This window comes from Papio anubis, chromosome 17 (genome assembly GCF_008728515.1).
Source record: "Papio anubis isolate 15944 chromosome 17, Panubis1.0, whole genome shotgun sequence".
NCBI classification, from domain to species: Eukaryota; Metazoa; Chordata; class Mammalia; order Primates; family Cercopithecidae; genus Papio; species Papio anubis.
Window position 1 is genome coordinate 44365925 of NC_044992.1, and position 18013 is coordinate 44383937.

At 39.2% G+C, this 18013-nt stretch overlaps 1 protein-coding gene across 20 annotated transcripts in view; it reads left to right on the plus strand.

Moving 5' to 3' along the window:
• Positions 1–18013, plus strand: part of SKAP1 (src kinase associated phosphoprotein 1) — a 302157-nt gene that overhangs the window by 17610 nt on the left and 266534 nt on the right. For all 20 annotated transcript variants that reach the window (XR_002518069.2, XR_002518068.2, XR_002518067.2 and 17 more), the window contains exon 2: positions 16703–16808. Coding sequence is in view for 13 of the 20 variants with exons in the window: in XM_021928962.2 (XP_021784654.1) it covers positions 16703–16808 (106 nt within the window). In the remaining 7 variants the exon portion in view is untranslated. The remainder of the gene's footprint in view (positions 1–16702; positions 16809–18013) is intronic.

Below are 18013 nucleotides of genomic sequence, written 5' to 3' on the forward strand. Positions count from 1 at the left end.
TCTTGTTTGTCATCACCCAGGCTGGAGTGCAGTGGCCGGATCTCAGTCACCTGCAAAGCCCGGCCCCAGGTTTACGCCATTCTCCTGCCTCAGCCTCCGAGTGGCTGACTACAGGCGCCCAACACCGCCTCGCTAGTTTTTTGTATTTTTAGTAGAGACGGTGTTTCACCGGTTAGCTGTGATGGTCTCCATCTCCTGACCTCGCGGATCCGCTTCTATCTCGCCTCCCCAAAGTGCTGGGATTACAGGTTTGAGCCGCCGCGCCCGGCCTCAGATAAATTCTTAACTAAAATCCACATTTCATTCAGTTTTCTTTAGCTTTTGCCTAATGTTCTTTTTCTGTTCCAGGATCCCATCCAGAATACCTCATTTAATTTAGGCTCCTTGGGCTCCTCTTGCTGTAACAGTTTCCCAGACCTTTCTTGTTTTTGATGACCTTGACAGTTTCGAAGAGTACTGGTGAGGTATATTGTAGAATGTCCCTATATTAAAATTTGTCTGGTATTTTTTCTCATAACTAGACTGGGGTTATGGGTCTTGAGGAGGAAGATCACAGAGGAAAAGTGCCATTTTCGTTCTATCATGTCAAGTGTACATGCTATCATCATGATTATGACTGTTAATGTTGACTTTGATTAGCTGGCCGATATGATGTTTGTCAGGTTTCTCTATTGTAAGGTGATTTCTTATTCATCCTTTTCATACTCTTCGGAAGAAAGTTACTATGTGCACCCCACACTTAAGGAGTGGGAGTTATGCTCCCCCAACTTCAGAGTGGAGTAGTACATAAATTATTTGAAATTCTTCTGCACGGGAGATTCATCTCTTGTCTCCCATTTATTTATTTGTTTATTTATTTATTTGAGATGGAGTCTGGCTCTGTCGTCCAGGCTGGTATGCAGTGGTGTGATGTCCACTCACTGCAACCTCTGCCTCTGGGTTCAGGCAATTCTCCTGCCTCAGCCTCTCGAGTATCTGGGATTACAGGTATGCACCAGCACACCCAGTGATTTTTTGTATTTTTAGTGGAGATGGGGTTTTGCCATGTTGGCCAGACTGGTCTCGAACTCCTGACCTCAAGTGATCTGCCCGTCTCAGCTTCCCAAAGTACTGGGATTACAGGTGCAAGCCACCGTGCCTGGCCTCACTTATTTATTTATTCAACCATTTGTTGATATAAGTATGGAATCATGCATACTTATTTTATACTTTGGGTTATAATCCAATATTATTTTATTTTGTTGTGGAAATTGATCCAGTTTTGGCCACTAGGAGCTCTTTCAGTTGGTTCCTGTGCCCCTTTCTTTCTTTTTTTTGAAACGGAGTCTCGGTCTGTTGCTCTGTCGCCCAGGCTGAAGTGCAGTGGCATGATCTTGGCTCACTGCAACCTCCACCTCCCAGGTTCAAGCGATTCTTGTGCATCAGCCTCCCAAGTAGCTGGGATTACAGGCGCCTGCCACCACACCCCACTAAATTTTTGTATTTTTAGTAGAGACCAGGTTTCGCCATGTAGACCAGGCTGGTTTTGAACTCCTGACCTCAGGTGATCTGCCCACCTTGGCCTCCCAAAGTGCTGGGATTACAGGCATGAGCCACTACACTCAACCTCCTGTGCCCCTTTTGATGCATCCCATCAGTGTCTGTGTGCTTGTGTGTGTGTGTGTTTTCAGCACTTCCTTACTTTCTGACACTACAAGATGCTTTAGGCTCATCTTATATATTTCCTGCCCCAGTCCTAGAATCAGCCATTTTCTAAGGAGCCTAGGTTCCTTTTATTGAAGATTGGTACTAGAAATCAAGATGTTTGTGCTAGGTATGCTCCTTGTTACTGTGATGTCATTTCTTTTAGGTCCTCTTAGCTGACAAAGCAAGGAAATACATGTGTATATATTAATAATAACCTGAGTTATATGTTTCTCTGTATAACCAACTGTATCTATGTAAAGTGAAACATGGGCCCTTACTGATGTCTCCAATTCTAATTCATTACCACATGGATCATTCTAGACTCTTCTCCTTGCTATTCTTTCTACTTGTTTCCCTCCTTTCCACTCCAACAGTGAGAAACCTGGCACCCACCATTCACCATCCATTTACTTAATTGTTCAATTACAGTAAACATGTATAGCAGTATAAGAATTGTTAACCCATACACCCGTGGCAAACAACTTTATTGACTAGAGTTCAGTATTTATGTTCTGTTCCTTTTGCCTTTAGTCTTACAAACTCTGCTCATTTCCAAAGCTACTTAGGTCAGCACCTTTTCCCCTTCCCCTTCAGTGAATTTATTTCTTAGCTTTATAATACAGTTAGATTACGTTGTTACAGTTTACATTCTTTCTTGAAATCTCCTAATCTCCTAAATGATTTCTTGAAATTTGCAGGCATTAAGGCTCACTCTGTGTTTTAAAGTTCTATAGGTTTCAACAAATGCATGATGTCATGTATCTGCCATTATAGTATCATACAGTATAATTTCACCGCCCTAAAAATCCCCTGTGCCTCACCTGTTTATCCCTCACCCACTCTTGAACTCTATCTTTTTCTAGCTTGAGAGTTCATTTCTTTTTTTTTTTTTTTTTTTGAGACAGGATCTTGCTCTATAACCCAGGCTAGAGTGCAGTGGCACAATCTCGGCTCACTGCAACCTACGCCTCCCTGTTCAAGCGATTCTCCCACCTCAGCCTCCCTAGTAGCTGGGACTACAGGTGCGCACCACCATGCCCAGATAATTCTTTTTTGTATTTTTGGTAGAGACAGGGTTTCACCATGCTGCCCAGGCTGGTCTCGAACTCCTGGGCTCAAGTGATTTGCCAACCTTGGCCTCCCAAAGTGCTGGAATTACAGGCGTGAGCCACCATACCCAGCCGAGAGTTCATTTCTTTTTAATGCTAATAATATTCCAGTGTATGGATATGTCACAGTTTGTTTATCTATTCACCTATTGAGGGACATTTTGGTTGCTTCCACTCTTTGGCAATTATGAAAAAAGGTGTTATAAACATTCACTTGCAGATTTTTGTGTGGACATAAATTTTTAGCTTAATTGGATAAATACTTAAGAGCATGACTGCTGGATCTTATGGTAAGACTATCTTGGTTGTACCACTTGCTAGGTGTGTAACCTGGGAGCAAGTTTCTTTACCCAGAAAATGGAACAGTAGTATCTACCTCATAGGTAGCCCAGCCTATCCTGATGTGACATGATCTGATGTATATGTTAGGGAAGATTTTATTTTAAAAAGATCGATCGCTTAGTGGAAAACCCATCAGATTGATGGGGAGCTTGGTTAAATAGAGAGGTGACTTATCGAGGGAACTTGTTAAGTCTCTTTGCTGTTCAGTAGTGAGGAGTGAAGTACAGCAGTGAAGTTGCTCAGGCACCTGCAGATCACATTCACTGTGAGTAGCACCATCTTCTAAATTGAAGGGCAAATGTATTATATATTGGTCTACAGTTTCTTTCCTTAGTATCTTAATCATAAAGTTTTGGCATTGGGGAATACTTCTGTTTTACTACAGTTTTGTCACTAGTAGATATAAATACCATTAGATGACATTTTTCCCATTTATCAGGAAATTTTTTAGATTTTTTAACCAATTAAAGAAATATACAATGAATCAATAGTATTGAAACATCTTTACATTCCCAGTATAAGCTTTATATTAATATTTTAATATATTAGTAAGTTTGACTTATTAGTATTTTATATAGGATTTTTGTCTCTCTACTAACCTTAAACTGATTGCTTTCTGTGCTTTTAGAACTAGGATTATGCTAGCTTTTACCAAATATTTGAACTTTTCCTCTTTTTATATGCTCTGGGATACTTTATACAGAATGAGAATTATTTATTACTCAAAGGTTTGAAAGACATGTATAAAACTATCTAAACTTGAAATTAATAAATAAAAAACATTTTGGCAACTTTCTTTCCCCCTGCTTATTAGCTTATTCAGAATTCAGGTTTTTCATTTCTCAATTTAGTTTTAGAAATTTATATTTTTCTCAGCAACTTTTCATTGAGATTTTCAAATTTATTTGCCTGGTATTTTATTTTGTTTACATGGCACTTTATTTTTCACAATAGCTTTTTAAAGGGATAAAATTATTCTCGTTATCACAAGTACAAAGAAAAAAAGTAAAAGAACTTGAACTCTTACCACTTTTGTAAAGTATTTCATGATCTTTCTAAAAATTTTATTTGTTTTTGCTCCTTTTCATTCTGCCTAATTTTTGTATATTTGTGCTTTCTCTCCTTTTTTCTTGATTGCATTTACTAATGGTTTATCATTTACTGGATTTCCCCCATCTCTGAAAAATTCCAGCTGTTACACTTACACTTATGTAACATTTATATGTTCCTCCCCTGCCTTTTTTTTTTTTTTTTTTTTTTTGAGACAAAGTCTCACTCTATTGCTCATGCTGGAGTGCAGTGACACAATCTCAGCTCACTGAAGCCTTCATCTCCTGGGCTCAAGCAATCCTCCTACCTCAGCCTCCAAAGTAGCTGGGACTACAGACATGCGCCACCATGCCTGGCTAATTTTTGTATTTTTCTGTGAAGTTTCATCATGTTCCCCAGGCTGGTCTCGAATCCCTGGGTTCAAGCAATTTACCCGCCTGGACCTCCCAAAGTGTTGGGATTATAGGCGTGAGCCACTGCACCTGGCCTTTCCCCTCATTTTTAAGGCTTATGATTTTTACCCACTAAGTTGTACAATGGAACTCTTAAAAAAATAAAACCTTATGTGAAATCCTGGCATATAAAAGCCAAGCACTTGTGATTACATCAAAGGGGAGTGAGGAGAAGGGAATTTCCCACTTTGTCTTTCTTATCAGAGGCTTGTGAATCCAGAGAGCACTGTTAGAAACCATTGTTCTGATACACTAATTTCTGTTTTTATCTTTATTGTTTCCTTCCTCCTTTTTCCCATAGACTTGTTTTATTGCTCTGTTCTAACTTCTCGAGTTTGGTGTTTATTGCATTTACTTTTGTTCTTTCTTATTTAACACTGAAAATATTTAAATCTACGAATTTGTCACTCCATGATGCTGGTCATATCTTATAACATGTTATATGGCTGTTTTCTCCTAAGTGGTAATTATAATTTTTTAGTTTCTCTTTGACTCATAATATATGTAGGAGTATGTGTTTTTAATGTTTAAGTGTAAAGAGGTTTGTTTACTCTTTTTGATATCAAGTTCTGGTTTTATTTCATTGTGGTAATAAAATAAGATCTTTCTAGGCCAAACACGGTGGCTCATGCCTGCAGCACTTTAGGAGCTGAGGCAGGAGGATCTCTTGAGCCCAGGAGTTCGAGACTAGCCTGGGCAACATGGCGAAACCCTATCTCTACAAAAAATTTTTAAAAATTGGCCAGGCACAGTGCTCACACCTGTAATCCCAGCACTTTGGGAGGCAGAGGCGGGAGGATCACTTGAGGTCAGGAGTTTGAGACCAGTCAGACTAACATGGTAAAACCTCATCTCTACTAAAAATGCAAAAATTAGCCAGGCGTGGTGGCGGGCACCTCTAATCCCAGCTACTTGGGAGGCTGAGGCAAGAGAATCGCTTGAACCTGGGAGGTGGAGGTTGCAGTGAGCCGAGATCGCGCCACTGCACTCCAGCCTGGGTGACATAAGTTAGACTCTGTCTCTAAATCAATCAATCAATCAATCAATCAATAAGGGGGACGTGAGCCTGTAGTCCCGGCTACTTGGGAGGCTGAGGTGGGTGAATCACTTGAGCCCGGGAGGTTGAGGCTGCAGTGAGCCGTGATTGTGCCACTGCACTCCTGCTTGGGTGACAAGGCAAGACCCTGTCTCAAAAAAAGAAGAAAAAAAAAATCTTTCTAATTTATAATTGTTAAGAAATTATTGATATTTCCTGTAATTCAGTGTTTGATCAATATTTATAAATTTTCCGTAGTAGTTTGTAAAGTTTGTATTCTGCTTTTTTTGTTTGTTTGTTTTTTTGAGATGGAGTCTCACTCTGTTGCCAGGCTGGAGTGCAGTGGCACGATCTCACCTCACTGCAACCTCTGCCTCTCGGGTTCAAGCGATTCTCCTGCCTCAGCCTCCCATGTACCTGGGACTACAGGCGTGTGCCACCATGCCCAGCTAATTTTTGTATTTTTAGTAGAGAGGTAGTTTCACCATGTTTTAGTAGAGAGGGAGTTTCACCATGTAGACAGGGAATTCTATCATCTTTCCTATTAATTATATTATTGGAATCCTTTATATCTGCACTGATCATCGTAGTAGCCATTCTCTATCTGTGGCTATTGAGGATTTGAAATGTAACTAGTCTGAACCGAGATATAAGTGTAAAAGGCACACTTGGGGCCAGGCACGGTGGCTCACACCTGTAATCCCAGCATTTTGGGAAGCCAAGATAGGCGGATCACCTGAGGTTAGGAGTTCGAGACCAGCCTGGTCAACATGGTGAAATCCCATCTCCACTAAAAATACAAACATTAGCCAGGCATGGTGGCAGGTGCCTATAATCCCAGCTACTCAGGAGGCTGACTGGAGAATCACTTGAACCCAGGAGGCAGAGTATGCAGTGAGCTGAGATAGTGCCATTGCACTCCAGCCTGGGTGACAAGAGTGAAACTGTGTCTCAAAAAAAAAAAGAAAGAAAGAAAAGCAAACACACACTGGGTTTTGAAGATGTAATGCCAAAAAGGTAAAATAGCCCAGGAATAATTTTTATATTGGTTACATATTGAAATAGTATTTTTGGTTAAATAAAAAATAAATACCATTAAAATTAATTTCATCCCTCTTTTTAGTACTTTCTAAATGAGGCTACTAGAAAATTTAAAATGAAATGTTTTAAATTCTGTTTCTTCCATTCTGTTTCTGTTGGACAGCACTCCAAATCATTATTTATTTTTGTCTACTTCATCTGTCCAAGACTAGCAGTAGCATTAAAATAGTTTTTTTTAAAAAATAATTTCTGCCTCTCTCACAGTTTTCATTGTATATATTTTAGTGTGCTAGTTAGCACATAACAGGTCATATCTATTGTGGATTATATTTTACATCAAATGAAATTACCATCTTTGGCCTTTTAAAAATAGTTTCTTTAATTCTATTTTGATATGAATTATTGCCATTCTTGCTTTTAAAAAATCATTTTGCCTGGGATGTTTTGTACACCTCTCTTCTTTTATTTTCAGCTGCATTTGTTTTGGGTATCTTTTAAATAGTAATTAAACTTGTTTAATTTTTTGATACAGTACAAAAATTTTTGCTTTTAATACGGAAGTCTAACTTTTCACAATTGTCATCTTATTTTATGAGTTCCACTTTTATGCTATTTTGCTTCTCTCTTTTCTATATTTTATTATATTGAATATTTTTAAAACCTTTAATTCTACTTTTATTACATTTACACTTTGAAAAATCGTAGTTAAACCCATTGTCTTTAATTATCACTGTCAAGGATGAAGTAGTATCCAATGACCCTATGTAAATGTATAATTTAGTATATATTTTCCTCTCTATTCATTTTCTAACTGGGAATTAGACTATTTTTACATTTTTTACATTGTCTCACCATAAGAATTTTTGTTTTGGTTTTGTTTTTATAGAGTTTCACTCTTCTTGTCCAGGCTGGAGTGCAATGGCATGATCTTAGCTCACCGCAACCTCTGCCTCCTGGGTTCCAACAATTCTCCTGCCTCAGCCTCTGGAGTAGCTGGGATTACAGGCATGTGCCACTACGCCTGGCTAATTTTGTATTTTTAGTAGAGATGGGGTTTCTCCATGTTGGTCAGTCTGGTCTCGAACTCCCAACCTCAGGTGATCCACCCGCCTCGGCCACCCAAAGTGCTGGGATTACAGGTGTGAGCCACCATGCCCAGCCAATAATTATTTTTGATATTAATATTTTTATAAAGTTTAAACCATATAGACCACAGTGATTGCATTTTTTTGTTTGTTGGTTGGTTTTTTTTTTTTTTTTCTGAGACAAAGAGTCTTACTCTGTTGCCCAGGCTGGAGTGCACTGGCGTGATCTCAGCTCACTGCAATCTCCGCCTCCCAGGTTCAAGGGATTCTCCTGCCTCAGCCTCCCAAGTAGCTAGGATTACAGGTGCCCGCCATAATGCCCGTCTAATTTTTTTATATTTTCAGTAGAGATGGGTTTTTGCCATGTTGGCCAGGCTCATCTCAAACTCCTGACCTCAAGTGGTCTACCCGCCTCAGCCTTCCAAAGTGATGGGATTACAGGCATTACCCACCGCGCCTGGCTTGTTTTGCAGTTTGACATTTATCACTACCTCTTTCTCTTTGTGGATCAGAATATATACTTGAGAAGATTTTCTCCTTCTATATAGCCAAACCAACATATTTAGAATTCTATGTTTAGAATTCTTAGAGCACACCATTTTTCCTTTAAAACTTTGTACACATCTCATCTTCTGATGCTCATTTTGTAGCAAGGCCATTTTGATTTTGTTGTTCTTGTTGCTGTCATTCTGTAGGTGTCTTATTTTTTCTCTCTGGGTGCTTGAGGGATGTTTTCACTTTCCTTGAAATTTTGAAAGCTCAAAAGGATGTGTGTAGGTGTTGTCATTTATACACACACACACACACACAGAGATACATATATATATATACACATATTTTTTTAACGACGATTTTCAAAGTGTAAATATAATAAAAGTAGAATTAAAGGTTTTAAAAATATTCAATATAGTATTTTGAGAGAGAGTCTTGCACTGTCGCCCAACTGGAGTGCAGTGGGTTAATCATAGCTCTCTGCAACCTCGAACTCCTGGACTCAATGCATTCTCCTGTCTCAGCCTCCTGAGTAGCTAGAGGTATGCACCACCATGTCCAGCTAATTTAATACTTTTTTTTTTTTTTGTAGACACAGGGTCTTGCTTTTTGCCCAGGCTTGTCTTGAACTCCTGGGCGCAAGCAATTCTCCTACCTTGGCTTCCCAAAGTGCTGAGATTATAGATATTTATTTATATTTTTAAACAGCTTAATTGAGATGTAATTCACATACTATACAACTCACACATTTAAAGCACACAACTCAATGGTTTCTAGTATGTTCGCAGAATTGTCTAACTATCACAATAAATTTTAGAACATTTTCATTACACCAAAAGAAAACCTGAACCTCTTAGCCTTCACTCTCCGATCCCTCTCCCTTTCTTTCTTTATCTACTTTCTGTCTCTGTAGATCTGCCTATTCTATATATTTCATGTAAATGGAATCATACAATACGTGGTCCTTTGTAACTGGCTCCTTTCACTTAGCATAATGATTTTAAAGATTCATCCATGTTGTAGCACATATCAGCATTTCATGTCCTTTTATTGCTGAATAATATTCCATTGTATGCTACATTTTATTTATCCATTCATCAATTAATGGACATTTGGGTTGTTTCCACTTTTTAGCTATTAAGAATAATGCTGCTTTGCCAGGCGTGGTGGCTCATGCCTGTAATCCCAGCAATTTGGGAAGCTGAGGCGGGAAGCTTGCTTGAGTCTACGAGTTCAAGACCAGTCTGGGCGATGTGATGAAACCCCATCTCTTTAAAAAGTCAGGAAACAATAGGTGCTGGAGAGGATGTGGAGAAATAGGAACACTTTTACACTGTTGGTGGGATTGTAAACTAGTTCAACCATTATGGAAAACAGTATGGCGATTCCTCAAGGATCTAGAACTAGATGTACCATATGACCCAGCCATCCCATTACTGGGTATATACCCAAAGGATTATAAATCATGCTGCTATAAAGACACATGCACACGTATGTTTATTGCAGCACTATTCACAATAGCAAAGACTTGGAATCAACCCAAATGTCCATCAGTGACAGACTGGATTAAGAAAATGTGGCACATATACACCATGGAATACTATGCAGCCATAAAAAAGGATGAGTTTGTGTCCTTTGTAGGGACATGGATGCAGCTGGAAACCATCATTCTTAGCAAACTATCACAAGAACAGAAAACCAAACACCGCATGTTCTCACTCATAGGTGGGAACTGAACAATGAGATCACTTGGACTCGGGAAGGGGAACATCACACACCGGGGCCTATCATGGGGCGGGGGGAGGGGGGAGGGATTGCATTGGGAGTTATACCTGATGTAAATGACGAGTTGATGGGTGCTGACGAGTTGATGGGTGCAGCACACCAACGTGCCACAAGTATACATATGTAACAAACCTGCACGTTATGCACATGTACCCTAGAACTTACAGTATTATAATAATAATAAATTAAAAAAAAAAAGAAACCCCATCTCTACTAAAAATACAAAAATTAACCCAGAATGGTGGCATGCACCTGTAGTCCCAGCTACTTAGGGGGCTTAGGCACGAGAATCACTTGAACCCAGGAGGCAGAAGTTGCAGTGAGCTGAGATCGAACCACTGCCCTCCAGCCTGGGCAATAGAGCGAGACTCTGTCTCATAAAAAAAAAAAAAAAGAAAGAAAGAAAGAATAGGCTGGGCATGGTGGCTCAAGCCTGTAATCCCAGTACTTTGGGAGGCCGAGATGGGCGGATCACGAGGTCAGGAAATCGAGACCATCCTGGCTAACGCGGTGAAACCCCGTCTCTACTAAAAAAAATACAGAAAACTAGCCGGGCAAGGTGGCGGGCGCCTGTAGTCCCAGTTAGTCGGGAGGCTGAGGCAGGAGAATGGCGTAAACCCAGGAGGCGGAGCTTGCAGTGAGCTGAGATCTGGCCACTGCACTCCAGCCTGGGCTACAGAGCGAGACTCCGTCTCAAAAAAAAAAAAAAAAGAAAGAAAGAAAGAACATTTGTGTACAAGTTTTTGTGTGAGCACCTGTTTTTGTTCCTCTTGGATATATTCCTAGTAATATAATTGCTGGATCCTATGATAATTCTCTGTTTAGCCTTTTGAGGAACTGCTAGATTATTTTTGGGAGTGACTGCACCGTTTTACACTCCTACTAGCAATGTATAAAGTTTCCAATTTTTCTACATTTTCAATAACATTCATTGTTGTTGTTTTTTCGCCTGTAACCATTCTAGTGGGTGTGAAGTGATATTTCATGGTTTTGATTTGCATTTCCCTGATGGCTAGTGATATTAAACAAATTTTAATGTGCTTATTGGTCATTTGTGTATCTTCTTTAGAGACATGTCTATTCAGTTCCTTTTCTCATTTTTCAGTTGGGCTATTTGTCTTATTATTACTGAAATATAAGAGTTTTAATATATTCTACATACAAGACTTTCATCAGCTATATGATTTGCAAAAAGTTTCTCTCATTCTGTGGGTTATCTTTTTGCTTTCTTGTTGGCCTTCTTTGAAGCACGATAGCTTTTAAGTTTGATGATGCCCTGTTTGTCTATTTTTTTATTTGGTTGCTTTTTTTTTTTTTTTGGTGTCATGTCTAAGAAAACATTACCCAATCCAAGGACACAAAGAGTTACGCCTGTCTTTTTCTAAGAGTTTCATAGTTTTAGCTCTTATATTTAGGACTTTGATCCATTTTTAGTTAATTTTTTTATATGGTGTGAGGTAGGAATCCAACTTTATTCTTTTGCATGCGTATACTCAGTTGTCTCAGCACCATTTGTTGAAAAAACAACTTTTTCAACATTTAATTGTCTTGGCCCTCTTGCAAAAATTGACCATAAGTGTGAGGGTTGGATTTCCAATTCTATTCCTTTGAACTTTGTCTCTATCCTTATGCCAGTACCATATTTTCGTAATTGCTGTAGTTTTGAAGTCGGAAAGTGTGAGTCCTCCAATTTTGTCTTTCTTTTTCTTTTCTTTTTACTTTTCTTCTTTCTTTCTTTCTTTCTTTCTTTCTTTCTTTCTTTCTTTCTTTTCTTTCTTTCTTTCTTTCCTTCTTTCTTTCTTTCTTTCTTTCTTTCTTTCTTTCTTTCTTTCTTTCTTTCTTTCTTTCTGTCTCTCTCTCTCTCTCTCTTTCTTTCTTTCTTTTCTTTTTTTCTTTCTTGACAGAGTCTTGCTCTGTTGCCCAGGTTGGAGTGCAGTGGCACGATCTTGGCTCTCTGCAACCTCCGCCTCACAGGTCCAAACAATTATTCTGCCTCAGCCTCCCAAGCGGCTGGGATTACAGGCACCAGCCACCACACTCAGCTAATTTTTGTATTTTTAGTAGAGACGAGGTTTCTCCATGTTGACCAGGCTGGTCTGGAACTCCTGACCTCAGGTGATCCACCCACCTCAGCCTCCTAAGTGAAGGTATTACAAGTGTGAGCCACCATGCCCGGCCATTGTCTTTCTTTTTCAAAATTGTTTGAGCCATTCTGGATTCCTTACATTTCCGAGTTAATTTTAGGATTAGCTTTTCAATTTCTGCAAAAAAAGCCAGCTGGGATTTTGATAGGGGTTACATAAAAGCTTTAGATCAGTTTGGGGAGTATTGCCATTTTAACGATATTGTCTTCTGATCATGAACATAGAGTATGTTCTATTTATTTTACCTGTACTTAATTCTTAATTCTTTTACCTGCTTTATTTCTTTTTTAAATTTTTTAATTTTTTTTTTATTTTTGAGATAAGGTCTTGCTCTGTCACCCAGCCTGGAGTACAGTGATGTGATCTCAGCTCACTGCAGCCTCAACCTCCCTGGGCTCAAGTGATCCTCCCACCTTAGCTTCCTGAGTAGCTGGGACCACAGATGAGCACCACCATGCCTGCCTAATTTTTGTATTTTTTGTAGAGGCGGGGTTTCATCATGTTGACCAACTCCTGGGCTCAAATGATCTGCCCGCCTTGGCCTCCCAAAGTGCTGGGAACAATCCCAAGCATGGACCACTATGCCCATCCTACATGCTATCTTTTTTTTTTTTTTTTTTTTGAGAGGAAGTCTCGCTCTGTCGCCCAGGCTGAAGTGCAGTGGCGCGATCTCAGCTCTCACTCATGCAAGTCTCACCCTGGGTTTATGCCATTCTGCCTAGCCTCCCACTAGCTGGGGACTACAGGCCGCCACCTCAGCCTGGCGAAGTTTTTTTTGAGCAGCTTTAGAGACAGGTTTTCACCAGTTAGCCAGGATGATCTGATCTCTGACCTCGCGGGTCCAGCCGTTGCCTCCAGTACTGGGATTACAGGCTTGAGCCACCGCGCCCGGCCCTACATGCTATCTTAAATGGAATTTTATTAATGTCCTTTTTGTTTGCTCATTGCCACTATATAGAAATACAGTTGATTGGCTGGGCGAGGTGGCTCACACCTGTAATCCCAGCACTTTGGGAGGCTGAGGCAGGTGGATCACCTGAGGTCAGGAGTTTGAGACCAACCTACCTAACGAGGAGAAACCCTGTCTCTACTAAAAATACAAAAATTAGCCAGGTGTGGTGTTGCGTGCCTGTAGTCCCAGCTACTCAGAGGCTGAGGCAGGAGAATAGCTTGAACCCAGGAGCCAGAGGTTGCAGTGAGCGGAGATTGCGCCACTGCACTCCAGCCTGGGAGGCAGAGTGAGACTCCATCTCAAAAAAAAAAAAAAAAAAGAAAAAGAAAAGAAAAGAAAAAAGAAATACAGTTAATTTTTGTACATTGATCTTACATCCTGCAAACTTGCTGAACTCGGTTATTACTTTTAATAGTTTATTAATAGATTCCTTAGGGTGTTCCATATACAAGATGTCATCTGCAAATAGAGATAGTTTTATTTCTTCCTTTCCAGTTTGAATGCTTTTTATTTCATTTTCTTGCTTAATTGTCCTGGCTGGCATCACCTGTACAATGTTCAGTATAAGTGGTGAGAACAGACATCCTTATGTCATTCCTGATCTAAGGAACATAGAGAAAGTATTCAGTCTTTGACCATTTATTTTCTTTTACAATTTTTTTTTTTGAGACAGAGTCTTGTTCTGTCACCCAGGCTGGAGTGGCGCAGTCATGGCTCACTGCAGCCTCAACCTTCCAGGCTCAAGTGATCCTCCCACTTGAGCCTCTTGAGTAGCTAGGACTACAGGCATGCACCAGCCAATTTTTTTAAATTTATTTTTTGTAGAGAGGGGATCTCTCGATATCATCTAGGCTAGTCTCAAAACTCCTGCCCTTAGGTGATCCTCTTGCCTCAGCCTCCCAGAAGGTTGGGATTACAGGCATGAGCCACCACGCCTGGCCAGGCTTTAATCATTAAGTACAATGTTAGCTGTGGGTTTGTGTTAATGCTTTTTATTTATTAGTTTGAGGAAGCTTCCTTCTATTCCTAGTTTGTCGAGAATTTTTATCTCGAAGGGCTGTTGAATTTTGTTGATGCTTCTTCTGTGTCTAGTGAGATGATCATGTGGTTTTTTTCCTTTATTCTATTGTTATGATATATTACATAAATTGAATCTTAGATGCCATTTATTTTTGCCTTTTAATTCAGCTTCCCATTTCCTCTTTCGTTAGCATTCAAAGGACCCTAGTGGAACCCATTAAATCACATATGCAATAGATACAATGCAGAACTTGGATGCTGATGGTGGTCCTTTGTGAAATATTCAATTTCCAGGGCTTTGTATCTTGTCAAAAGTCCTAGAGATGGCTGTTTAGGATTTTTTGTTTGGTGTTTTTTTGTTTGTTTGTTTTTGTTTTTGTTTTTTGAGACGGAGTCTTTCTCTATCGCCAGGCTGGAGTGTAGTGGTGCAGTCTCAGCTCACTGCAACCTCCAACTCCCTGGTTCAAGTGATTCTCCTGCCTCAGCCTCACAAGTATCTGGGTCTACAGGGGTGTACCACTATGCCCAGCTAATTTTTGTATTTTTAGAGAGAGGGGGGTTTCACCATGTTGGCCAGGATGGTCTCAATCTCCTGACCTCATGATCTGCCCGCCTTGGCCTCCCAAAGTGCTGAGATTACAGGCGTGAGCCATCGCACCTGGCCTAGTGTTGTTAAATGATGTGAATATAAAACAAATTTTTAGGTGTATTTATCCAACTATATAAATTCATAGCAATATTTTGATAGTATATATCGGGATCCCCAACCTTTTTGGCACCAGGGACTGGTTTCGTGGAAGACAATTTTTCCATGGACCAGGGGTCGGGGGATGGTTTGGGGATAATTAAAGAGCATTAGATTTATTGTGCACTTTATTTCTATTATTATTACATTTTAATATATAATGAAAAAATTATACAACTCAGCATAATGTAGAATCGGTGGGAGCCTTGAGCTTGTTTTTCTGCAACTAGATGGTCCCATCTGAGAGTGACAGGAATCAGTGACAGATCGTCAGGCATTAGATTTTCTTAGGAACACAAAACGTAGATCCCTCACATACACAGTTCACAATAGGGTTTGTGCTCCTATAAGGATCTAATGCTGCCACTGAACTGACAGGAGATGGAGCTCAGGTGGTAATGGAAGTGATGGGGACCAGCTGTAAATACAGCTGAAGCTTCACTTGCTTACCTGCTGCTCACCTCCTACCATGTGGCCCTTTATTTAGAATTTCATAATTATCAGATCACTGAGGAAATAAGGTTCCTCTATGTGGCCTAGGGGTTGGGGACCCCTGATATATATGATACAGTTTCATATTACAGGCACAATTTTTGGAGGTGGAAAATTTTAACTATATTATTTATATGCTTTTGGGGGATGACAAACCTTTTGTGCAGAATAAAATGTGTAGCTAGTATTTCTGGCAGTTGTAATCACTATCAGTGTATTTTGTCTTTGAAAATTTGTAGACCCCCCCAATTTCTTCCTTCAACATATCATGATTTGTTTCATATTATGAATTTCCATCATGTCCCTATTTTATAATGTATGTTCACATTAATTGCAGTTCCCGTCTCTTGAAGACGTTTTTCTTTCCCATGTGGGTTCCTTCACTTGGTTGTATTGTCATTTTCATTGATGATGCATCTGCTAATTAATGTTTCTTTGAATGCCTGCCCTTTTGTTTTTGATTTTTGCAGTTCAGCTCTATTTTGTATTTCGGCTCTATTCATTGGTATTTTTTTGTAGCTTCTATTGGCCTGTGACCTTCTGTGACTTATTTATAATATTTACATATTTATGAAATTGACAGTCCAGGCCGGGTGCTCACCCCTGTAATCCCGGCACTTTGGGAGGCCGAGGCAGGCGGATTGTCTGAGCTCGGGAGTTCAAAACCAGCCTGGACAACATGATGAAAACCCATCTCTACTAAAATACCAAAAATTAGCTGGGTGTGGCGGCGTGTGCCTCTAGTCCCAGCTACTCAGGAGGCTGAGGCAGGAGAATCGCTTGAACTCGGCGGGTGAAAGTTGCAGTGAGCCGAGATGACGCCACTACACTCCAACCTGGGCAACAGAATGAGACTCCATCTCCAAACAAAAAAAGAAAGAAATTTACAGTCCATCCTCTGCCATTAGTGATAATTAATATGTAAATGTTTACTTAAAATGATTTAGAAAATAGTTATTTCTTATGGCTAATATAGATGATAGTTTTCTAAATTCATAGCAAGGTCTTGGATTATTAAAACATGTCACCTACAGGTATATATAAAATTTTAGTTATTTATTCTGGTAACATATACAAAATATAAATTTTACCATCTTAACTATTATAAAGTATACAGTTCTGTGGCATTAAGCACATTCACATTGTGCCACAACTGTAAAGTTTTTAAAAAGAAAACAATACCCATTTCTCAATCCTTCTGATTTTCCTTTCTCCCATAGTACATCCCATAGTACATTTTTTCTGTTTTATCAACATTGCTTTTCTTTTAGATGCTGAAGAGTTTCTGGCAGAAGGTTTGCGGAATGAGAACCTCAGCGCTGTTGCAAGGGATCACAGAGACCATATTCTACGGGGCTTTCAGCAAATCAAAGCCAGGTTTGTATAAACTGGTTCCATTAATCTTCTTCATAAGCTTTAAAACAATTTATAATCAGTAAAATAAAGTCACAAGGTAAGACATACATATCATACCTATCATAGTTCTTTATACTTGACAGAAACTTAATAAATATTTGCTGAATTGAATTGGAGGCAGGCAAGCATAGTTAGTGTAGTTTACCAAAATAAAAATGTTTTGATAATTATGTATGTATCTTGAGGTAATTATTCTGCTTTTAGCTTTGGATTTTTATGTTAGCCTTCATTGACCACTTTTGCATTTAACTAAAAAATAGTGAAAGATAAACATTTATGCATGTCCAAATTATTAATGAGAAATTGTTAGGCAGTATGAGATAATGTTCATTATGATTTTTGGTACTGATTTTACTTCCACATCTCCTTCCCTCATAGAAAACTTAAATGAAACTTATCAAGTCAATTCTTTGACCATATTGGGATGTTTTATTCCTGGACTGGGTTAAAATATGTTCATTTTTTAAAAATAAGAAGCCCTGACCTAATTTGTGCATTTTAGAATGTGAGCATCTGACAGATGCAAACACTTGCTTGGGGGAGGAAAAAATAAAAATTTTCCTTTATAATATATTTTCTGACCACCTATTGCTTGAAATGGGTAACTGAATGAGGGCAAGGGATAAGCGAGTGTTCCTTTAGCTTTTTCAAACCTGGTGGCAATGTGATTCAGAATGTTTAAACTGAATATTCTTAGCAAAGGAAGAGCATCTGCAGGGTTATGGTTGAGATTTAATTTGTGTGGCTGACTGTTCTTAGTATCTACTCTAAAAACCTCATTGAAACTCTGTAGAAACAGAGAAGTTTATCCTTCGGAAGGGCACAGCCAGAATCTATTCCGTTCAGGAATGTGAGAGAACCTCATGAGATGCCCTGCTGGATCTTAATCGATCTTTCCTGCTGGCTAATTAAGCATCACTTTTACTCAGCAACTGGGGACTGTGTAATTATCAGCCTGGGTTGCCCTGAATAATTGAAACAAACAGAATGCAGAAGATGGGAGTTTTTTGCAAAAGTGGGAATATCTATAATTTTTGGTAGGTTGAAAGAGTGTTTAAAACAAAGTTCTCCATAATGTTATTTTATTAATAGATAAGTTTAGGCTTAGTTATGCACCTGGAGACTTAGTAAATTATAGAATTTTTTTAATTTCACAAGTTTGCCTT